The following is a 24954-nucleotide window of genomic DNA, read 5'->3' on the forward strand; positions in this document are numbered from 1 at the left end:
TGTGTTGCTTTCTTTTTTTGCTAAAAAAAATAACATTTCATGAACGTTTTTGCTAAAATTCAACAACTTTTGCAAGATATAGAATTCTTGTTTAACTACGTTTGTATCATATTTAAATATATAGAATGAATTTTGTGAGAGATGAATTCGAATAAACTAGGAACAATCTATCTTGTTAAACAGAAAATGAAAGTAGGGAAAACGTTTCTGAATTTTGGCGAGAGGATATTTTCTGATGCATACAAACTTGTAAGTTGTAACGTTAGTTGTGTAAAATTGTAGACTCTCTAAGAATAAATAATGGATTTTTCTTTTACAGACCATTTCATTAATTTCTATTCATCGCAAAATAAATGTTTAAAAGCGATAGTAAACATAATTTCAGAGTTTCCCGAGATATGTTAGCGGACAGCAACAACAACATATGGCGAGAGGGTTGCCGAAAAAACTACCAATTGCAGGAGTTGAGAAAGTCATTGTTGTTGCATCAGGCAAAGGTGGGGTAGGGAAGTCCACAACAGCAGGTACTTGTACTTTATAGTCACTGACTAAGTCAGTTGTTTTCAAAATCTCCGTTCAGTGATATGTACATGTACGGTACATACGGTCATACTAAAACATGCATGCTGAGAAATCTGGACGCCTGCTGTTATACTCTGTCCCAAGATATTTTGGATTCACGTTTGGTTTAATTGTTTGATATTTATAAATACCTCAGGATTCAAACGATGCTCATTCTAAAGTATGAAAAATTTCCAAGATTTCTCAGTCAAAATGCCCCTGTTAGCTTATCAGGTTCAATACAATGCTAAAAAATGTGATGTCTACGGAGATTTTGTATTGCAGCAAGCCCGGATGATAACGTTGAAATATTGCGCGATGTATTACGAGTGTATTCCGAATGGAGAAAAAATGTAAACATTCCCCATTATAAATCTCCTTAAGGAATCTGTTTTCGTTCCTGTGAATTTTTCTGAGAGAAAGATGATAATGTGTCAATGAGATTATCTTAGAAAATATCCCTTTCAACTATTTCAATTGCACTTCTTTCACAGGTAAGTATATTTTTTTTAAAAATCGCCCAAATGTGCAGCATAAATATCTTGGGACAGACTATAACCTAAAATACTCTCTGATGTCCATGTGATAAACTCCTTGTTGTCCATGTGTTGTACTCCCTGGTGTCCATGTGTTGTATTCCCTGATGTCCATGTCTTGTACTCCCTGATGTCCATGTGTTGTTCTCCCTGATGTCCATGTGTTGTACTCCCTGGTGTCCATGTGTTGTATTCCCTGATGTCCATGTGTTGTCCTCCCTGGTGTCCATGTGTTGTACTCCCTGATGTCCAAGTGTTGTACTCCCTGGTGTCCATGTGTTGTACTCCCTGATGTCCATGTGTTGTACTCCCTGATGTCCATATGTTGTACTCCCTGGTGTACATGTGTTGTACTCCCTGGTGTCCATGTGTTGTACTCCCTGATGTCCATGTGTTGTACTCCCTGATGTCCATGTGTTGTACTCCCTGGTGTCCATGTTTTGTACTCCCTGATGTCCATGTGTTGTCCTCCCTGATGTCCATGTGTTGTAATCCCTGATGTCCATGTGTTGTCCTCCCTGATGTCCATGTGTTGTACTCCCTGATGTTCAAGTGTTGTATTCCCTGATGTCCATGTGTTGTACTCCCTGGTGTCCATGTGTTGTATTCCTTGGTGTCCACATGTTGTACTCATTGGTGTACATGTGTTGTACTCCCTGATGTCCATGTGTTGTACTCCCTGATGACCATGTGTTGTACTCCCTGATGTCCAAGTGTTGTATTCCCTGATGTCCAAGTGTTGTAACCCCTGATGTCCATGTGTTGTAATCCCTGATGTCCATGTGTTGTATTCCCTGAAGTCCAAGTGTTGTATTCCCTGATGTCCAAGTGTTGTATTCCCTGATGTCCATGTGTTGTACTTGCTGGTGTCCATGTGTTGTATTCCTTGGTGTCCACATGTTGTACTCATTGGTGTACATGTGTTGTACTCCCTGATGTCTACATGTTGTACTCCCTGATGACCATGTGTTGTACTCGCTGGTGTCCTTGTGTTGTACTCCCTGATGTCCATGTGTTGTACTCCCTGATGTCCATGTGTTGTACTCCCTGATGTCCATGTGTTGTACTCCCTGGTGTCCATGTGTTGTACTCCCTGATGTCCATCTTTTGTACTCTTTGATGTCCATGTGTTGTACTCCCTGATGTCCAAGTGTTGTACTTGCTGGTGTCCATGTGTTGTTTTCCTTGGTGTCCACATGTTGTACTCATTGGTATACATGTGTTGTACTCTCTGATGTTCATGTGTTGTACTCCCTGATGTCCATGTGTTGTATTCCCTGGTGTCCATGTTTTGTACTCCCTGATGTCCATGTGTTGTACTCCCTGGTGTCCATGTTTTGTACTCCCCGATGTCCATGTGATGTACTCCCTGAAGTCAATGTGTTGTACTCCCTGATGTCCATGTTTTGTACTCCCTGATGTCCATGTGTTGTACTCCCTGAAGTCAATGTGTTGTAATCCCTGATGTCCAAGTGTTGTATTCCCTGATGTCCAAGTGTTGTACTCCCTGATGTCCAAGTGTTGTAATCCCTGATGTCCAAGTGTTGTATTCCCTGATGTCCAAGTGTTGTACTCCCTGATGTCCAAGTGTTGTACTTGCTGGTGTCCATGTGTTGTATTCCTTAGTGTCCACATGTTGTACTCATTGGTGTCATTGTTGTACTCCCTGATGTCCATGTCTTGTACTCCCTGATGTCCAAGTGTTGTACTTGCTGGTGTCCATGTGTTGTTTTCCTTGGTGTCCATGTGTTGTACTCCCTGGTATACATGTGTTGTACTCCCTGATGTCCATGTGTTGTAATCCCTGATGTCCATGTGTTGTATTCCCTGATGTCCAAGTGTTGTATTCCCTGATGTCCAAGTGTTGTATTCCCTGATGTCCATGTGTTGTACTCCCTTGGTGTCCACATATTGTACTCATTGGTGTACATGTGTTGTACTCCCTGATGTCCACATGTTGTACTCCCTGATTACCATGTGTTGTACTCCCTGGTGTCCTTGTGTTGTACTCCCTGATGTCCATGTGTTGTACTCCCTGATGTCCAAGTGTTGTACTCCCTGATGTCCATGTGTTGTACTCCCTGGTGTCCATGTGTTGTACTCCCTGATGTCCATCTTTTGTACTCTTTGATGTCCATGAGTTGTACTCCCTGATGTCCAAGTGTTATACTTGCTGGTGTCCATGTGTTGTTTTCCTTGGTGTCCACATGTTGTACTCATTGGTATACATGTGTTGTACTCTCTGATGTTCATGTGTTGTACTCCCTGATGTCCATGTGTTGTATTCCCTGGTGCCCATGTTTAGTACTCCCTGATGTCCATGTGTTGTACTCCCTGGTGTCCATGTTTTGTACTCCCCGATGTCCATGTGATGTACTCCCTGAAGTCAATGTGTTGTACTCCCTGGTGTCCATGTTTTGTACTCCCTGATGTCCATGTGTTGTACTCCCTGATGTCCAAGTGTTGTAATCCCTGATGTTCAAGTGTTGTATTCCCTGATTTCCAAGTGTTGTACTCCCTGATGTCCAAGTGTTGTACTTGCTGGTGTCCATGTGTTGTATTCCTTGGTGTCCACATGTTGTACTCATTGGTGTCATTGTTGTACTCCCTGATGTCCATGTGTTGTACTCCCTGATGTCAATGTGTTGTAATCCCCGATGTCCAAGTTTTGTACTCCCTGGTGTCCATGTCTTGTACTCCCTGATGTCCAGGTGTTGTACTTGCTGGTGTCCATGTGTTGTTTTCCTTGTTGTCCACATGTTGTACTCATTGGTATACATGTGTTGTACTCCCTGATGTTCATGTGTTGTACTCCCTGGTGTCCATGTGTTGTACTCCCTGATGTCCATCGTTTGTACTCTGTGATGTCCATGTGTTGTACTCCCTGATGTCCAAGTGTTGTACTTGCTGGTGTCCATGTGTTGTTTTCCTTGGTGTCCACATGTTGTACTCATTGGTATACATGTGTTGTACTCTCTGATGTTCATGTGTTGTACTCCCTGATGTCCATGTGTTGTACTCCCTGGTGTCCATGTTTTGTACTCCCTGATGTCCATGTGTTGTACTCCCTGGTGTCCATGTTTTGTACTCCCCGATGTCTATGTGATGTACTCCCTGAAGTCAATGTGTTGTACTCCCTGGTGTCCATGTTTTGTACTTCCTGATGTCCATGTGTTGTACTCCCTGGTGTCCAAGTGTTGTAATCCCTGATGTCCAAGTTTTGTATTCCCTGATGTCCAAGTGTTGTACTCCCTGATGTCCAAGTGATGTACTTGCTGGTGTCAATGTGTTGTATTCCTTTGTGTCCACATGTTGTACTCATTGGTGTCATTGTTGTACTCCCTGATGTCCATGTGTTGTACTCCCTGATGTCAATGTGTTGTAATCCCCGATGTCCAAGTTTTGTACTCCCTGGTGTCCATGTCTTGTACTCCCTGATGTCCATCTTTTGTACTCTGTAATGTCCATGTGTTGTACTCCCTGATGTCCAAGTGTTGTACTTGCTGGTGTCCATGTGTTGTTTTCCTTGGTGTCCACATGTTGTACTCATTGGTATACATGCGTTGTACTCCCTGATGTTCATGTGTTGTACTCCCTGAAGTCCATGTGTTGTACTCCCTGGTGTCCATGTTTTGTACTCCCTGAAGTCCATGTGTTGTACTCCCTGGTGTCCATGTGTTGTACTCCCTGATGTCCAAGTTTTGTACTCCCTGGTGTCCATGTTTTGTACTCCCTGATGTCCATGTGTTGTACTCCCTGATGTCCATGTGTTGTACTCCCTGGTGTCCTTGTGTTGTACTCCCTGATGTCCATGTGTTGTACTCCCTGATGTCCATGTGTTGTACTCCCTGATGTCCATGTGTTGTACTCCCTGATGTCCATGTGTTGTACTCCCTGGTGTCCATATGTTGTACTCCCTGATGTCCATGTGTTGTACTCCCTGATGTCCATGTGTTGTCCTCCCTGGTGTCCATGTGTTGTACTCCCAGGTGACCATGTGTTGTATTCCCTGCTGTCCATGTGTTGTACTCCCTGGTGTCCATGTTTTGTACTCCCTGGTGTCCTTGTGTTGTACTCCCTGGTGTCCATGTTTTGTACTCCCTGGTGCCCATGTGTTGTACACCCTGGTGTCCATGTGTTGTACTCCCTGGTGTCCATGTGTTGTACACTAATGTGACCATGTGTTGTACTCCCTGATACCCATATGTCTGTACTTTTTTTTGGATAAACATTGAATTTTAATTGATTATCTTTTAATGCAAGAACAAATGTTCAAAAGTTTTGACTAAAATCCTTTCAGATCTTTGAATATATCTTCTTCTTTTTTTAAAGAGTGAGGTTTACTGCTTTTTGTTTTTGATTAATATGTTGTATACCAACTTTTATTCACATGCAAGAAATTCCTGCAAGGTTTGCGAGAGCCTTGTTGTGAAAATTTCTCACAAACCTTATCGTGTGATTGTTATAACAACACCAGTCTGAATAAGGCTTGCTTGTAGAAAAAAGTTGTCGCAAACCATACAGTTTATCATATTAAGTAGATCATGAAATAATGTTGTTGCTAATAAAAGTTGATTTATGGTAAATATGTATTTTTCAGTGAATCTTGCCCTGGGATTAGCTGCAAATGATGAGGTAATTGTGTTCTTTAAGTGAGATCTGTGCCTCTATATTGTCAAACGTATAATCTGTTTCTTTATTATTATAGCATGTGATATATGTATATATGCTTTCAGTCAAAGAGAGTAGGTTTACTAGATGCTGATGTATATGGTCCTTCGCTTCCAACCATGATGAACGTCAATGAAGAACCGGAGTTAAACAAGCGTAGGTGTACTATGTACATACTGAGGGTGTTCACTGGTTTTGTTAGTTCACTACTAGTGTGCATGTACGTCTTTCGATCTTACTACCCGATAATGTTAAATTGAAAATTCAGTTAACTTATTATATTTAGCGTGTCTAAATTTTTATTTAATTTTTTCAACAAGATAGCATAGGTTTGATTTTGTGCAATTCAGAATGTACCTATTCACACGCACGCACGCACAGGCGTGCATGTGCGTGCGTGTGAAAATTTAGGGGAACCTGCTTACAGTTACTATTGTATAAAGGATCATTATGAAATATTTTAAAGTGCATGCAGAAGTATCTTAGAAACAAACTTTATTTTCTGCTATCTCTACTTTGCAGAAAATCTAATGATACCACTACAAAATTATGGACTGAAATGGTAGGTATCTCTTAATACATCATTAGACTTTTAGCTCAATCATTCATATCTATGTGATTTTCTGCTAGACATTTCTCTGAGTATAATACCGTAATACAATTTTCCAATGAATAGCATGTCTATGGGGTTCCTTGTGGAGGAGAATGCCCCGATTGTCTGGCGGGGAATGATGGTCATGTCTGCCATACAAAAGTTACTTAGACAAGTAAGTACCATGTGATACCAAGAAGCAGAAAAATACAGCTATACTGAAACATTCTTGTACATGTACAATACATTATGTTCCAGGTGGTGAAAATTCAGTATCTTGTACATGGCAAAAAAATACTAATAGCCGTACCTTTAACCAGAAAATCTATATATTTCTTGATATCTATCTTGTATAGTATATTCCATTTTACCATAAAGGTGGCTTGGGGTCCGTTGGATTACCTGGTGGTGGACATGCCTCCAGGGACGGGGGACACCCAGCTGTCCATCTCACAGAACATCCCCATCAATGGTAAGACGACTAACAACAGCTCTCAAATCTAGCACAGACCCACAAATAGGGACATCTAAACAAGGCATGTAAAGACCAATGCAATGCCAGTCAATATTTGATATTTTGGAGATCTATTTGAATAAACATTATCCTGAAAATATTACTAAAATCACTTTCGTACTTTTCTTGATATTTGTGGAAAACCCAATTTCACTCCTGTAAATGCATATAAATGTATACATGCTTCACATAGAATCATTTTCAAACCTAAGATTATTTTCTCAGGTGCAGTGATTGTGTCCACCCCACAAGACATTGCTCTGTTAGATGCCAGGAAGGGGGCAGAGATGTTCCGTAAGGTAGAGGTCCCTGTGCTGGGCCTCGTCCAAAACATGAGTGTGTATGTCTGTCCCAAGTGTGGTCACCACGAACATATATTCGGGAAGGATGGCATTGATAAGATCGCCAAAGCCATGAATCTGGATATCCTTGGTAACAGCGAATTATTGTTGAAGCAGTAGATAATCTGTATATGTACATCATTTACTGATTAGCTTTTCTACTTCTTCTGATCACAGATCAATACTTTTCTTAGCAAGAAATAATTCTACATTTTATTGTATTACCGGGTATACACTACATTTCTTTATAAATATACCATTATTAGATTCAACACTTCCTTCAATTTAATTTTTGACAAATTGACAAGTATTGGTCCCCAGAATTTACGTGTACAGTATTACACAGGGTTTTATCAATAGAGCTGTCTGTAACCTGTGATTGAGCTTTTCTGATGTAGATGATCCATTTATTTTTTATTACGTAACAGGAGACATTCCTTTGAACAAACACATCAGAGAGGGGTGTGACTCAGGGAAACCTATACTAGTTACAGACCCTAACTGTCCAGAGGTGAGGTTAAGAGTATTAATATTAATAAAGTTCTTGTCATCCAAAGGATATTCCTCTTTGTTTTCCTTTGGACTGAAATGTCACACTTTCATTGGTATAAACATGGCACTTGACTGCTGGATATATCTCTATGGTGAGAAATGATATTTGGCAATACAGCCGACGCTTCACCTTCTCATCTTGACATTACATATTACAGTAAAACACGGTTATAGCGAACACGCTTATAATGAATTGACGCTTACAGGGAAGTGAATTTTATTCCCTAAGTCTCTATTTCATGTTGTAAACTTGACGGATATAACGAATTACGCTTATAACGAAGTTAAATTGGCCGTCCCTGGGACTTCGTTATAAGCGTGTTTTACTGTATTTAATACAAAAATTGCATTCTGTATGTAGTTAAAATGTTTGAAGTGGTTGCCCTTTGAAATTACTTTGCATTAGAGTAGTTGCCCTTTGAACTGACGTCACATAGTTGTATCTGGAGCGGAATAAAATGGTAGCGTTAAGATTCACTCAAATCTCTGCAGAGGAAAGGGAGAAAATGTTTAAAATTAAATAGCACCAAAACATTGTAAGTGAACAAGGGTGCCAAAAAGATTTTCAAAGACCATTTGAATGGTGATAATGAGAATATTAAAGAGTTCAACTGTGTTAAATTGGACAAGATGTAAGGCCACTTTTACATGAATTTTTAAAATCGCTTATGAAATAAATGTCTCACTTGATAGTCCTAAGAAAAACTTAACACTTATTTAGTTTGTTACTGACTGAGTAAAGAAATTTATCACATGTTTATCCCAATATACGGTGGATATCACTCATGGGATAAATTTTTGATATTCCACTGTGTGTTCTTACGCCACGTGACGTCATAGTTAATCATTACGTAGGTTAAGACGGTTGATTGACGTAGAATGAAAAAGTAAATAATTAATTCAGTTGAGGGGTGTTGAGATATAAATTTGAAACATTTAATGTTGTTTCAGTTATTTGTCATGAATTCATAAAAAAATGTTCGAAAATGAATGTCTGTTTGTTAAACTTCAAGGAACTTTTTTTCCATGCTTAACGTTGTTGACGTGTTGTAAATAATATGTTGTGCGGCTCACAATCACAATTTTTACAGAAAAAGTTGAGATAAAAAAAATACTTGGTAAAACATGTGATAAAAAGAATCTCTCATGATTTGCGATGGTATATGATTTTTATCCAACTCGTTGTGTGTTTTCTATCCCCTCGCCAAGGCTCGGGGATAGAAAACACACAACTCGTTGGATAAAAATCATATACCATCGCAAATCATGAGAGATCCTATATATATCAGGTTGATGAATTTCATAGATGGCTCAGCTTCGCTTTGCCACCTCTGAGATTCATCAACCCGATATATATTTCTGTAGTCAGTCAATAACAACCCTAATAAGTACATGTAATAGTATATATGATACATGTGCCCTATTCACATGTAGATTGTTTGGAACTCTTGTACATTCATGCATTTGTTCTAATTATAAATGAATCATTTTCAATCTCATTAATTTTTCTTTAAATTTTATTGCAGTCCCTCATCTACAAGGATATTGCAAAAAAAGTGGCAGAGATTTTGAAAAATCAAAGGGACAAGATTACTTAAATGATAGCATGTGATACGAATGTGTGTTCGTGTGAGCTAATTAAAGTATGTGTGCTTGTGAATGTCTCAATGGTGTGAATAAAATATAGCAAAAAAAGTGTCTTAGTTATTGATCATTAATCAGGTCAAAATGTATCACTCTCTGCAATCCAGGAAAGGGCATATATCCATGTAGCGTTAAACTAATTTTAATTAATTACTGTCAAAGCTGATACTGGTACATGTATTTCTCACGTGATGTAAATTTGAGTCCAATGTGAAACAATATTATTATTACCGGGTATTTCTGTTTTAGAGATCTGTTTCTCAATACCATTCAGTTCCTGTTCATAAATTTACTGATGATATTAGGTTTTTAGCTCACCTGAGCTGAAAGCTCAAGTGAGCTTTTCTGATCACCTTTTGTCCGTCGTCCGTCTGTCCGTCCGTCCGTCTGTCCGTCCGTCTGTAAACTTTTTACATTTTGAACTTCTTCTCTAAAACCGCTTATGCAATTTCAACCAAATTTGGCACAAAGCATCCTTATGGGAGGGCGAATATAAATTGCAGAAATAAAAGTCCGATCTGTATTCAAAGCGGAGAAAACCTTGAAACTGTAGAAAAAGGGGGGTGCATTTTTAAAAATCTTCTTCTCAAGAACTACTGATTCCAATTCATCATAGTTTAGCATAAATTATCCTTATGGGAAGGAAAATATAAATTGCAAAAATTAAGGTCTAATTCTGTTTCAAATCTGAGTTATTACAAAAATAATAATAAAGGAAAGGCGTGTTTTAATCAGTTTAATAGCTTCGGGTTCGGGATCCGATAGGTTCGGTATCCGGTAAAATGGGTAGACAAGACTTGGTTGGCCTGGGCATAACAAAAGATTGGCAGTTATTGATCTGCCAATCTCATTAAAATTTCAGGATATTTGATGGACCAGTATATTTGTATTTGCTGTAAATATTGATGCAAAATAATGCGTATTTGGGATTGACGATTGCCGATCTGCCCCGGCTTTTATTTTGCCACGGCCTGGGTTTGCATACCCATTTTACCAAGACTCGTATTCCATACTTCTAAAACGAGGTTCTTTGTTTAAAGCAGCCATGACTGTGATGACATTATACGAAAAAGGGTCGATCTGACTATGATGAATTTGCTTGTTGTGCAACAGTTCGCGAATGAAGGGAAATTTTTGAAACATGCAAAATATATTGGTGCCGATTTTGTGAAGTAAATTGAGGCTAGATATTTCAATGCGTTGACAGTTTTCACACATGACGTTGGTGTTAGCTTGTTCTGATTTTCGTTTCGTTTTCATTATTTATGCTTTGTAACCTGGGAACTATCGTCTGTATTTCGTGATTTTTACGTATCAAATCAAACAGAGACTTAGGTAAATCAAACAGTTAACTGTTTACCTGCGCAAATTAAGCAAAATCTGATGTATCAAAAAAGTACTGAAATACAATTCATTTTATCGGTAATTTGGCATTATCTTATCTTTTGCGTAATGGTAGATTAATGCAATAGGTTTTGTTGAGATGCTCGGCATTTTCTCGAGTTTATTCAGTTTAAATAGAGTTTGATATCGCTGACGGAAATATGTAGGAATAAACATGTATATATACGATTCATTTCGAAAAAATAAATTGTGTTCTTTATTTGTTATAGTGCATGTTTCTTGTGTTTAATTGTTTATAATTTCTATTTACTAACCATATTTAAGTGTTAAGCTTCGAATTATAAGCAAGATACATAGATTTGCTCACAATTCTATGTTTGTACACAGATCTTAAAAACTAAAGATTAAAAAAGTATAAAAAAATTGTCAATATTTAATATGTTTTTCGGTGTAACCGTTGGGGCGAGCGCAGAAGAAACCACACATTTGTCATCATTGTTAAATGCAACCCGTGGACTTGCCCTAACCAAAAAACTTTGGCTTTGTCTCGAAAACTTTTACCACCGCAAGGAACCCGAAGTTACAAAACTTTTATTCCAATGGTCCCTTCCTAACAAACTACCACTGAGCATTAATAAAATGTTAAACAGACTTAATAAAATATTTTGATAAACACAGAGCCGTTTGTTTCTTTTTATGTAGATACAATTATTTTTTATCATTACTTTACCTTTTATTAATGATCATTTGTAAACAATAAATTGTGTGTCTGTGTTATTTCTCATTCTGTTCCTTGCTGTTACCTGTGTTTTAATTATTTTCCTCTGTGACATCGATTTTGGTTTGGGTTTTTTTTACGCTCTATAAGCGTTGTAGACATGTGCCCTCGCTCTTTTTTAGTGTTTGATATCCAATATTTTTGAAAGGTTTGACCACATATGCAACTATAACAAATACATGTAGATATTTTAACAGTTCAATTGTTTTCCTTTTATTTATTCATTACAAAATGACGTGGCTGCACGTAAATCTAATAATGATTGGACTTTTCTTTTTTAATAATTTTTGTCACCTATACCTAACGTATGCATATATGATTGGATCAATATGACAGTAAATTTAGCATGGCCTGAACTTGCATGTGTATTTACTAAGCAAAACAAATTATTAAAACAAAACTAATCAGCCAAAGAGTCACCGTTAACACTGATACTGAGTACTTCCAACACGTTACATCCAATACAGATGCTTGATCCACCTCTAAATGTATCGCGGGAAATTAAAGCGCGAGATCACTGTGACGTCATACTTTCTTTTGCGTTCGACAGTTTTCGTAAATTGTCGGACAAATTCGGCGAAGGAAATGACGTCATATGTCAGCAAAAGTTCAGATACAGTTTTTTTTACGTAAGCATATGTGTTGTTTACTTTAATGTTTTTAAAAGGATTTTTTATAGTTAAATGAAAATGATGTATGCGATTTAGAGGTAAGAATTTTCCTAAGAAACGCTTCCTGTTCCACCATGTTGCTATGTACCGCAAAGGATCACTGGGATAGTAGAACTTTTTCACGTGGCCTCATAAAAATTTCTTTGAACAATGTGCAGATTTCAACTCGAATTGTCTCCGCTCGTACACGTTGTCTATGGAGCTCGCTACGCGAGCGGCGCTTCGCGCCGCCTCGCTGCGCTCGCTATTAAGAAAATTTTCAAAGTCTGTTCTTCCAGAAACCAACTTTAACAACTTATTGTATTGTAAACTTAACCTTTCTTCGTCATTATTACTCCTACTGTACATGTGATCCTTGACTGTGTTTGTGTACATTTGTATAAACTGATTTTGAACCTCAAATACCAGTGAACTGGTCTTGAGTGAATAAAAGAATTGAATATCTTAGGCCATTCTTTTTTTCCATTTTAAATGCTGAATAGGAAATACCAAGTTAAAAATCTTAAGTTGAATGTAATAAACTCATGGGAACAAAATATGACTCAAACCTAGGCGAACTGTGAGCTCTGTATCTTGCTTATAATTCTACGATTGACGCTGAAATTTTGGTTGAACATTAGAAATTCTGTATGAATTAGAGTATGTTAAATACTTGTACAAACAAAATAAAGAATGGTCTTCTGTATATACCTACTCTTTGGGGCCCCCTCTTTATACAATAAATAATGTGAAATCTACATCAATTTTGATAGTTTTTCAGACACGGGTAAATAAAAACGACATCTTTAAAACAGTTTCCATATGCATAGTTCTGACACATTTCTGTTGCGGGATAAAGTAATTATCGCTATTCCTAAGAAGTTATCACATCGGAAAATTATCCTGGTTTGTACGCGAAGTAAATAACAGTCATTTAATTATAATGGAGAAGACAAATAAATTTTTTGAATGTTTTTAATTTGAGGAATTGAGCACATTGAGGTACAATTTTTTCTTCACATCTATACATGTAGGATTTTAAAAATAAAAAACAATAACTATTTTATTTTTTTTAAAAATACAATAACTAGTAAGTAGTTGATGAAAAAATGTACCTATATGCTTTCATATATTTTGAACGCCTTACAAAGTTGGGGGGGGGGGGGGCAGAACGAAAATATAGGGAATTGGAAGTTAACAACTTGTCAGTGTACTCCTACCAAATGTTTAGTTTTATATCTTGCGTAGGATTTTCTTATTTTTGTAAAAAAAAAAAAAATAGTATTTCATGAAGGTACAATGTCAAAGATTACGTGTATGCAAAAATAAGTGTAAAATTCGAATACTTTACAATATTTATTTTTTGTTATTCTACCGAGGGACCATACGGCACAATATCTTTTGAACGCCCATTGTTGCTCAGGTGAGCGATGTGGCCCCATGGGCCTCTTGTTAATATTCCTGCACTGAAACCCTAACCCTGAGTTGAAAGTATCATGTTCTGCATCATTACAATCACAGCCATCATGTACTATCCTTTGAGAACTATGTGTGAAGTTGAAACCATGGCTGGAGACCATAACTTTTCTTAAGTTCATCTTGAATTGAATTTATCCTAAATACCTGCCTCAAAGAAATAATTATTTTTTTCTCTTGACAATCAATATAATTGAGTTTTCCATCACATACAATGACAATCTAATAAAACGGAGTACAGAAGTGAATTTACTCGGGATTGTCAGCAAAGCCACTTTTTGACAGAACCAGTTTTGATGAATCAAAATTAAGTTTTAAGATTTCTTTGAAACAGAGACTGAATTCATTTTTAATAGCCAAGGGTATATTGACCCATTTCTTATGATTTTTCTCTGAGAAAAAGAACAGGACCTGATTATTAATCTTCAACAGTGACGATGGATCAACTGAATCATGGCTTACCAGATCTGGTGTTGACACAAGTTCTCATTAAAATTTATTGCCTGTGTATTGCTGAAAGAATTTCAGTTTAATAACACATATTGGTCTTAAAATTGTGTATATATACATTTAAAAAAAACTTGTATTCATTGATTAATATTTTATTCCATTTTTGATAAACATGCATGTACCTATAACAGATATTTATACTGCTTGTAAAAATAATTTCACTCACAAAAAATTGACTTGGAACAAGTGGATCTCGACAACATGTTATATAATGATCCCAGTCTCTCATCTGCCAGGGTATATCAGCTGTGTGGACTAGACATCATTGAGATGGTCACCATCTCAAAGAGCCCCACTTTTATAATGGGCAATAGGATGAAGAGCATTTCAGAGAACTTTATTTTCACCTTAACCTATGACTTAGATACCATATAACGGGTATTTTCTGCGGCTTGAAATTTTTGCGGTTTAACCCCTAAAACGTATCAAATTATATTCTGCGTTTTCAATTTCTGCGGTTACATTAGACCGCAAAAAAAAACAACATATGTTTACCGGATTTGCCTAAGGGAACGTAAACTAGAGAACTAAACTTGCATATCTTAAATCGACATTCTTACCGTGTTCATGGTGAATGAGAACTAACTCTCAAATGTTTTACAAGTCTACTAAATACTGCTTGTGAACTTTTCTCAGATCATTTTTATTTCATACTCGACTAAACACACAGTCCTTATATCTGTTCAGCTATAATTGATATCGCACAGGTAACATGAGATAATTAGGTGTGAAATACGACGCAGAGCCCCCTAATAACGGATTGATCACATTTGAAAATTATAGCTTGTATTTTAAATAATGTCAAAATTAGTGATTTTTTTAAAAGAATATTTTGCGTTTTGAATTTTTGTGGATTTTACTTATCCGCAAAATACCGCAGAAAATAAACAACCGCAGAAAATACCCGTTTTACGGTATTAGCATAGAACTATAATTCTAGCTCATTACAAACCTGTGTCGCAGATCTATAGGGGAAAGGGGGGGGGGCGGTCCAGACCTCCCATCCCCTGGAAAATCCAATTTTTTAAAATTTACATAGTAAAATTACTGAAAAATATGCCTTGGACGTCCCCCAGCCCCACCCCCCACCCCCCGCAGAAAAAATTTCTTGAACCGTGCATGAAACCCTTACCTACAAGCATTCGTTTTGTTTGATCTGAGCAAGATTTAAATAATGAGAAAGATACACAGGATATGATTAAAAAAGATAAGGTGTTAAGACAGAGAGCACATGGTACACGGTTTTCCCAAACTGTTGCTGCCTGAAGAGCAAATGTCACAGAGACCACAATACTAATCATCACACTTTCTCCTTTAGTTTTCTCTGGAACATTGCAGCCACTTTTTGATTATCTGCTGTTTGCACTAGCTCTGTATCTCTCCTTTTACTGACACATCATGATTTTCTTTTCTGTTTTCTCTGTGATGCTGTTGCCATTTTCTTCTGATTTTCTGCTCTGTTTGCACCAGCCTCCGACTCTGCTTCCATTTTCCTCCTCTTTGCTGGGCTCTTTGAACCATCATTAGATTTATCTGTTTTGCTCTGAATATAATGAATATATAGATTTCTGCTTACTGATAACAAATTTGTTTCATCATCAATCATTTGTCAACAGCACGGTTCAGTTATATTTGTACTCTATTGGTAATTACAGCGAGTTACAGAACACCAGTAGAGTTTTCAATAGCTTGCTGGATTGCTCAGTAGGGTATATAATTTGGTCAGCCAAGTGTCACATTAGGTCTAAATATAGGTCATATGATTATTCAGGTATGACTTCAAAAAAGTGAGTTATATCTAGTAAATAATTGCACTTTTGGAGATTTTTTTGTTGCAAATGGTAATATATTTTCTATATTTTATCCAACAGTATAGCTTTAGTTTGAACTAATAACTTAGCCCTAGCACAAAAATACTATTAGTGCTGGATGACGACACAGGAATTGAGGAACCAATATGTACAGCAAAAAAACATTCTTTTTATGCTTACATTTGTCTAAATTTCCCTTAAGTTTCATCAGAAATGTCTTTTGAATAAAGGTAATAATATTTATGAAATATTTTCCAATTTACTGATACTATAAAATGCAGTGCTGCCCAGGTGACTATTCTTTTCAAAAGACCATGAATAGAATAAATAACCATAGAAGAGTTTTTCTTTGTGCAATAACAATCTACACTTTAGTTATCACAAGACCTAGATTTAGACCTGGGGTGCATTCAAGATTGTAGCTGCTACAGATGGCTATGTAGCAGCTACGCTGTTGTACAGCAAGCTAGCCTAGACACTGTAGATATTCATAGCCTAAATGTTTAAGGCTAAACATTAAATTCAAGATGACTACCTTAGTTACTACTTTGTAACAAGCATAAAATTCCTTTTATTTTGTGATATTTTGTTAATCCTATTTAACATTTTTAACTTGTACTAGTATATTTCTGCTTGACATTAACAAACTATGTAGATGTAATTAGTCTTAAGTTGAATATTTCCAACTTCAAATCAGAGACCCAGTGGCTAACCAAGCGGTCTGTTCAATAGACCTAGATATCCACGACCTAGCGGCTAGACTAGCTGCTACAATTTTGAACGCAGCCCTGATGTAATACCTGGCTGACCAAATTTGACACCCTTTTATGATGTATCATTATGAATCAACATACTTTAGATGATGGAATTTTGTCCTTTTCTTTAAATTGCCTCAAATCTGCTGTAAAAAGCACCTGTAAACATAAAAACAGGCATCCTGAAACATTTTTACTATTTCTTTTAGTTCATGAAACTTGATTTTAAAATTTGGACTGCTTTGAGGTTTACATACGGCCTGGGCCCAGCCTGCATAAGGTCCCCACAGAGTTCTAAAATGGTCACCTACAATATAAACACACTAAACTTAATTTTTTTTTTGTTCAACATCTGTTTCATTATATGAACAGTCATTACTCTTCCTAAGAACAGAATCGATCAATCCTTGTATGATTTATTCTGATGTTCACTCATGCAGTAACTACCGGTAGTCTACGCTACGCATTTCATTTTACAGTTTGTCAGTCAGAGAGAATTATTCCACATTACCTATTTCATTATACAGTTTATCAGTCAGGGATTTGCATTTGGACAGACTTGGCATGTATCCACGTGCAGCAATCTGCCAGACATGGGTGTCTACAGGGAGAGCATCTGTCTTGTCTAGAGACATCAAACAGACACAGTCAGCAACCTACAAAATCACAGCATGCATAATGTCATACTAAATTTTCAAAAGCTTCTGGCACAATTACTATCTAAGCTTTAGAAAAGTTCATTCCTTGCCTCATCACAGACTCTACAGTATATAAATAGTGCCAGTTTGGGAGGGTAAACTCCGAGAAAACCACTGTCAACCTCCACTTCGCGTTGGTTCACAATGGTTTTCTCAAGGTGTCAATTTCAACTGTTACCCTCCCAAACAGGCACTATTTATTTTATCATACTGAATGTCTGATAATGACAATTTTACTGTTTTTATATAGTGTGTTTCTAATGCTGAGGGTAATAGAACGGATTATCAACTGTGTCTAAACCAATCAGATTTCAGTATTTAACATGAAAGTATAACAATATTTGGAGTTGAAGTACCTTTGCTCCCACTCCATTCAGGGCCAGTAACTCTTTCTTTGCCTCTGCATATGGAATTTCTCTTAAAGATCTTAACCAAGTTTCCCCTCCTTTTTCCAAAATTTGCTGTGCACTCTTGTTAATGTATTTGGCTCTGAAAAAAAGTTAAAGACATTACAAATGTATCGTTACACACTCTTACTGTATGACTAAATCACAAGTGTAATAGAACTCTGTCATGTAATTCTATACATGATCAACAGACATCTATCTGTACCTGTATCCAAATCCTAGGTTCCGTAACTCACTCTCTACTCCATCCTCCGACAATTCAAAGATGGTGGGAAAACTAAAGTAAGTCTTTCCATTGAACTTGCCCACTTCTCTGCCATAGTTCTCACAGAGCTTTTCTACCATAGAGGAGATTCTGGAGATGTGGTTATTGGATGAACAGATGAACGAGAATAAATTCTCTACAGGATCCTGGCGTAGAATGCGTATTCCTTCAAACTTTGAAGATATACTCTGAAAGTTTGAATCCACACCAGACCACTTTTGATAAAGATTCCCTACCTTTATGTTCAGCTGAAAGTAGTCTTTGATTAAATCTTCATAACTGTTTTCACAATGTTTCTCTTCTCCTATGACAGATTGTTTGATTACACTGTCTGTGGGAACAATATTTGGTTCCTTCAAGCATGTAGCCACTTCTACCTTCTTGGAACTACTAGTTGCTGTAACTTCAACTCCCAATTCCTGTTTTGTGTTCCCAAATATTTGATAAGATATGGCAGTTTCCGATTGCCACAATTTCAATATTTTGTCAAATAAGACACCAGTCCAAATTCCTGGATTCTCTTCTTTCCATCTTATTAAATAAAAAGCAATTAAGGTTATTAGCAAGCCAAGAAAAAATTTAAAAATTAGGTAAAAGGTGTGTTACTCTTGTTTTTGGTTAATTGACAGGAGTAGAACATAGGGTTTTTTTGCATTCATATATCATTAACTTTGATTGCAAATATAATTATAATACATGTAAATGTATTCATAATTGTTAATCTTCTGAATCTTCAATTTATTTTAAATCATCATATTATTACTGATAAGGTTAATATAGAATTGACATCAAAAGTTTGATTTGTTTAAGTAGCATTTTGATGTACAGACCTTCATTGAATGTAATAGCTGGAGTTGTCTACAGATCAATTTTTAAGTGAAATCAAAATTTACAGAGACATATATAACATATTAGTATATACGTCCCTGAAATTTTTAACCAAAATTAAATGTTCAATGAATATCCATAATAAATATGTGGATTATAGTGCTTTGTCTGTGTGATCAACTTTTAAATACTGTATATATTTTCACAGAGTTTTAAAATTCATTATGTTTAATGTAATTAATCTGAAAAAGGAGAAAACCAACACATTTTATAATGGCGTTCGAATTTCCTCGTTGATAAAATAAAAGTAAAGAAATAAGACATGCATTATGTAACATTTATGATTGCTTTTAAAGTAAAAGGTGTACCTGAATGACTGGCCATTGACAAGAATTCTATCTAACCGAATCTCCGAAATATGACAAAGAATTCTGCCACTACTAATGGGGGCTGACATTTTTCTTACGAACTGTAACATGCAACGGAAGTTATCATTGCGTAATGAGCATAAAATTAGAGGCACTTCGAATGGAGGATTTCCGTTGTTGTGGGAAACGTTTACAAATGGCGGACAGGGGAAAGGAAAGTGAAATGACAAAAACTATGGATTTGTGGTACGAAGGTTGTTTTTTGTTGATTTCCGTCTCAAAATAAATAAAGATATATGTAAACATTGAATTCATAAATCCGTCAATGAGGCATAATTGACTGTTTTGGCGATGTCACTTTTTAACGTTGCGTTGAGATGCCATAATGAATTTGTTTAAGTTTATTGCTTAAATTTCGCATTAAAATATCAGATAGCATGAATACCTTACTCTTATTTTTGCTCGTAATTTGTCTAAACAACAAATGCCCGTTACCTAAAATCAAGGTGACTCAAAAGACCTCTATATTTTTTCTCCAAATCTCTCTCTCTCTCTCTCTCTCTCTCTCTCTCTCTCTCTCTCTCTCTCTCTCTCTCTCTCAGAGACCTTTTAATTTGCTGCAGCTAACATTAATATTGCTATGCGGCCATCTATTAATATGTACATATTTGAACTTTGTAGAGAAAAGACATAATGTCATCAGACTTTGATCTGTTTGCAATATTTTTTATGAAGAGAGTATAACAGTACAGGAGCAATATGGTCAGCATTCCTGATTGGTCAAAGTTTGGAAAACTCCATGAAAATGTTAAAGAACCAACCAATTTATTGCTCAATAAGTACTACAAGCAGAGAGAAGAGCAAGCTATCAGACAAGCTGAGGAGAGGGGGTATTTTCGAGTTCCCACTCAGGAGTATCTGATAGAGGAATCAAAGAAGAGGAATGATTATAAATACAAAGATGTCAGTCACTTGAAGCTCATCAAGTTGTGTGGTGTTCACCTGAGAAAAGTGGGCGAAATCTCAAGCTGCCTATATCTCAGAATATGCATCATAAACAACAACTTTTTGACAAAGATTGATGGGCTAATGTCATGTCATCATCTGGTGAAACTGGATGTCCACAGTAATCAGGTATTATTTTAATTTAAAGTATTTTTACTAGGCCTAAATAACATTTGTAGACACTCTCTTGAAAAGAATTATATTTTATTGCTTTAAACTTAATAGACTTTATTCAATTTATACATGCATAACTACATGTCAGATGTTCAAATAACTTATTTTCATTTCAACTACTACTAAATTTCATGACTGTGTTTAATCTTTTAATGCATTTTTTAATTTATAAAACTGTTTAAAATGAAGCATAACATGAAACACTTTTGTTTTCTAGTTATCAGAAATTCCAGGGATCCCTTTTTGGTCTGGAATGAGAAAGCTTGAGATGCTGTTTCTCCATGACAATCCCCTGGGGAAGTATGAGACCCTACAGAGTCTTGCCACATGCCCAAATCTGATTGCCCTCACTCTGTATGACACTCCTCTCAGCCTCAAGAAAAACTACAGACACCATGTGGCCAACAGCATTTGGACACTGAAGGCCTTGGATCATTATGTGGTTTCTGATGAAGAGATTATAGAAGATGCTGTGTTTGGGGGACAGTTTGGGACACTGAACCCAGCTTTTCGAATTAATCTGTGTCCTCCCACTCCAGAGGTTAGTTGTAGTCAACATCCTCATCAAATATGTCAATGTATGCTTTGTAAAATGGTTAAACTCTATTGACACCTTTCATATAATTTTGTAGATGTACTGAACAAACACAGTGAAAACCAGAACTTTTAATTCATAAGATTAGTTTATCTCCCTTTGACTCCTCTTGTATTGTAGAACACAACATATGAAGAGGAGAGACATGTCTTTATGTTGGTGATCGCAACTATCAATGACATCCAGGCACATCACTCTCCTGTCCTCATCATCCAGAGATTTATCCGCGGATTTCTGACCCGTAAAAGGTGCAACTAATTACTCTGCTTTTTCCCATATGACTTATTCCATTTTTTATTATTATTTTGATAAAAGCCCATTTTATTGGCCTTGGGATTCAGACCTGTGAAAAAGAGAATTTACACAATAAAATTTAATAAGGTGCTTATCTTTATATGGTACAGAAGTGTATGACTAACATTTAATCTGTCTCTTCTCTCACCTTAATCCTTGATAGACAAACATATTTTATTTACAAGTATCTTGATTGCTGTAGTTGTAAACACCAATCTGAGTTGTGTTAATTCAAAGTAAGTTTATGTACAAAAAACTATTAAGGTATGCATTAAACTGTATCTGACACAGATTTCCTTTTCATGTGTTTTTAGACTTGGACATACTACCAAAAAGCCAAAGACAGCATCAGGGCTTCAACTTCCCAACATCAACCAAGAGTCCCACATTCCCCCTCCCCCAAGCTCCTCCCCGGATCTGTCCCATGCCATCCTTCAGGACTCCAGTTACACCAATCTGGAACTGGATCTGTTCCCAAGGACCAGGCCAGAGTCATCAGCCCCTAGTGAAAGCTTGACCACCACAAATTCATTCATTAGAGAGGTAACTTATATGATTTTATTTTAGGAGGAAGTGGAATTATTAAATGCATGAACAGTATTCCTTTTTTATGGTAATGTCATAAGATGAAGTCATATTTATACCAATTACAGTAAAACACGCTTATAACAAAGTGCCAGGGAACGAAGATTTTCCTTCGCTATGAGAGTAATTCGTTATATATTTCAATTATGGTAAACAACATGTAATTAAGTCATGGGGAATGTAAATCACTTCGCTGTCAGCATCAATTCATTATAAGCATGCTCGCTATAACTGTTTTTCTGTACTCAGAGTACCCATTATAAGTTTGTTTACACTCCTGTTCCAGCCGCCCATGTCCCCAAGTGATGCACTGACGCCTGTACCACAGGATGCAGATGTTCCAAAAAAGAGAAAGAATCTTCTGATCAATCTTGCCAAACTTCAGAGTGGTACATTCTCTACTTTGTATGATGAAGCCATAGCCATAGAGACAATATTACCTGACTCCTCATATGATAAGATAGGATCAGCCAGGCTAGAGACACGACGCAGCAGGAGGAGAAAAAAGAAGGAACCACAGCGAAGAATAGTGAAGAGTGTGAAGCAGTTCTTTGGTCCTGTGGTGGAGTCGGAGAAGATTGAAGACGTGGCTGCAGAGGTCCCTGGTGAGGAGATCCCGATCACAGAGTATCGCTTGAGGGGAATGAAGCCAGAAATCTCATTTATTGATGCAACAACTGAAATGATCCTAGAGAAACAAGAAGCAGGTAGGCTGATCAGAGATGCAGAGGATGTCATTCATATCCGCGCCAGAGATGCTCCAAAGCCAAAAGTAACTCCTCGTAAAGCAGTCACAACGGATCAGCGGATATTTTCTAGAGTGCACGGAACTATGGGTATATCCAGTTTATTGGCAGTTCATCAAGCTTACAAGGACAGAGAGAAGGCTGAGCAAGCTGCTGCCAAGATGGAACACATTTTAAACCTGAGGGATGAAAGAGATCGAGCAAAGGAGAGGATCCGCCTGTTTCAGGATGAGAAGAGAAACCAGGCTTTGAAGAAGAGGGATCAAGAGAAAGCTAGGATGTTGGATGCTCTGGAGCAGAGAGAGATGAAGAGACTGAGTTATCTGGACAGAAGGCAGGATTTCAAGGCCAAATCTTCAGATATGACTCGCTCAGTAAAAGCTGATTTCACATTCATCACCGAGTTCAGTAATCAGCATACTTCAGTGTCCAATGCACTGATGCGCCATGACAAACAAGCCAAACAAGAGGACATGTTCAATCAGAAGTCAGAGGTTGTGATGGGTCATAGGTCAACAAAGGTTGAGCAGCAAGATGTGGTAAAGAAATACTTGGAGCATCGACAGTTGATGAGACAGACTGAGTCTGCCATGGCTAAGAATGCTCTGGATGCCAGAATGCTGCAGGAGGCCAATGATCGGCTGATGGAGGCGAAACAGAGAGTGGCTCAGCAGAAGGCCAGAAGAGAAACGGTGCAGGCCTTCTACCCTCTCCCACAGACGGTCAATCCAGCCCCGGCTACCCCCAACACACGGAACTTACCTCCCCCCACGGCCCAGTCTCTCCCAACCACCCCAGCAGCTGGGGCCAGTCATTTCGAGGCCAACGTGATAGTGTCTCAGGGTCGCCTTGGAAAACACCCAACCCTCGTCACGTAACCATTTTCTGATAACGCTTTGCGTTAGTTTGTTAATCTTGGGCATGAACTGTCACCTATCTTACTTACCAGTAACTAACTAAATTTAACATCAACTTTTAATGAATGAATGTAGGTATCATGTATGAAATGCTATTGATGTATGTGAAACGGGGACATTTAAAAAATTTCATAAAATGCTTTATTGTTTAGCAGATCGAGCTGCCCCCTTGCTCACTGTACACTGTGCTGTAGGATTTTCTCGTGTCTCCCTATTTGTCTTTGTCATTAATGATAAACCATCTTACAAGAAAATTTAATGTTTTTGTATGTGCATACAACAAGTATTTCAAGCAACAACAACCATATGTAAACTTATTTACTCAGGAATAATTTATTTTATAAATGAATTTTACTGTCAATTTAATTATCTAAATATGATGTACCTCTAGATTAGAGCACTGTTATGCATGTATTTGTTTATAATGTAGCCCCAAACCCACATACCGTATACAAAGTGATTCTTACAAAGAGCGAGCCATGTAATACCGAGTAGTAGGAGGAATTACTGGCTGTTTTTTATTTGTGTATTTTTATATGACCGTTATACTAGAACTAGCCTACAAATATACCCTAACATGTCAGCATGTGTGTACATTTATGTTATTTATTCATTAACAGCTTACTGTGATTTAAAAAAAACCTCTATTGTCATATCTTTTCTGACAGACAGTTTGAAATAATTGCAGTCCTACTATATAGTTGGATGCCAGAATTCAATCAGTAGACAGCCAATGTGACAGTTTTTGTACCCAATCCAGTGCCAAAGTCTCCAATGTTCAGCATTTAATGAGCTGGTTTGCTCAGTGTTATGTGGACCATTTAGTTGCTGCAGTCAGATGTATGTGTTATAGAATGCTGAATGGGGTCTGTTTGTACAACAATACATGTAACAGCATTACTTACAGCCAACAATTCCAAGTTTGTATTGAACTGCTTTCATCCTGTGAACATTTTCTGTTTTGTCTTGCAAAGATATGAAAATCATAGCTTTTTGAGTCGATCATTGATTTAACTACTGTTTGTTTTGTATTTTTGATAACAAGACTACTTTTCTCCATCTGAAGGTTGTGACATCGTGCTGAGGTGTGCGAGTTACCTCCATCTTTGAACACTCTGCCATCATCTGTTTCAGCTCTCTGTGATATTATGTGTTGTGATTATTCCTTCTGTTGTGTTTTTGTTTAATCATTATTAATGTCTCAATTCTTACACAATTTAAAATAAAATGAAAAAATGAAAAAAACTTTTTTGAGAATTATTTTGATTTAGCATGTATATGACTTCAAATGTTAATTATTGGAATGGGATTTCTGGGGCTTTTATCTTATTGAAACT

At 37.0% G+C, this 24954-nt stretch overlaps 3 protein-coding genes across 4 annotated transcripts; 2 read left to right on the top strand and 1 right to left on the bottom strand.

The window, feature by feature from the left end:
• Window positions 1-105: 105 nt before the first annotated feature.
• On the top strand, window positions 106-9451 carry LOC128155559 (iron-sulfur protein NUBPL-like). The gene is made up of 10 exons (XM_052817327.1): window positions 106-249; window positions 386-524; window positions 5698-5732; window positions 5834-5924; window positions 6291-6330; window positions 6445-6535; window positions 6739-6832; window positions 7100-7306; window positions 7644-7726; window positions 9294-9451. Exons 1-10 carry the CDS (start codon window positions 142-144, stop codon window positions 9363-9365), a joined length of 960 nt encoding a protein of 319 aa, XP_052673287.1. The 5' UTR covers window positions 106-141; the 3' UTR covers window positions 9366-9451.
• Window positions 9452-14253: 4802 nt separating this feature from the next.
• Window positions 14254-19522, bottom strand: LOC128193118 (N-glycosylase/DNA lyase-like). Its single transcript, XM_052866375.1, has 7 exons — window positions 19302-19522; window positions 18046-18636; window positions 17790-17922; window positions 17247-17391; window positions 16993-17042; window positions 16835-16894; window positions 14254-15712 (listed from the first exon to the last, which is right to left on the bottom strand). The coding sequence occupies exons 1-7, from the start codon at window positions 19409-19411 to the stop codon at window positions 15566-15568; spliced, it is 1236 nt and encodes a 411-aa protein (XP_052722335.1). The 5' UTR covers window positions 19412-19522; the 3' UTR covers window positions 14254-15565.
• LOC128193117 (uncharacterized) lies at window positions 19442-24857 on the top strand. 2 transcript variants are annotated; one of them, XM_052866374.1, is made up of 6 exons: window positions 19442-19547; window positions 20037-20435; window positions 20698-21021; window positions 21196-21323; window positions 21684-21912; window positions 22241-24857. In XM_052866374.1, exons 2-6 carry the CDS (start codon window positions 20061-20063, stop codon window positions 23576-23578), a joined length of 2394 nt encoding a protein of 797 aa, XP_052722334.1. In that variant the 5' UTR covers window positions 19442-19547; window positions 20037-20060; the 3' UTR covers window positions 23579-24857. The 2 variants fall into 2 exon arrangements, with proteins under 2 accessions (XP_052722334.1, XP_052722333.1); XM_052866373.1 differs by having other exon boundaries at window positions 19472-19547; window positions 19983-20435.
• The last annotated feature ends 97 nt before the right edge of the window (window positions 24858-24954 follow it).

This window comes from Crassostrea angulata, chromosome 7 (assembly GCF_025612915.1).
Source record: "Crassostrea angulata isolate pt1a10 chromosome 7, ASM2561291v2, whole genome shotgun sequence".
NCBI classification, from domain to species: domain Eukaryota; kingdom Metazoa; phylum Mollusca; class Bivalvia; order Ostreida; family Ostreidae; genus Magallana; species Magallana angulata.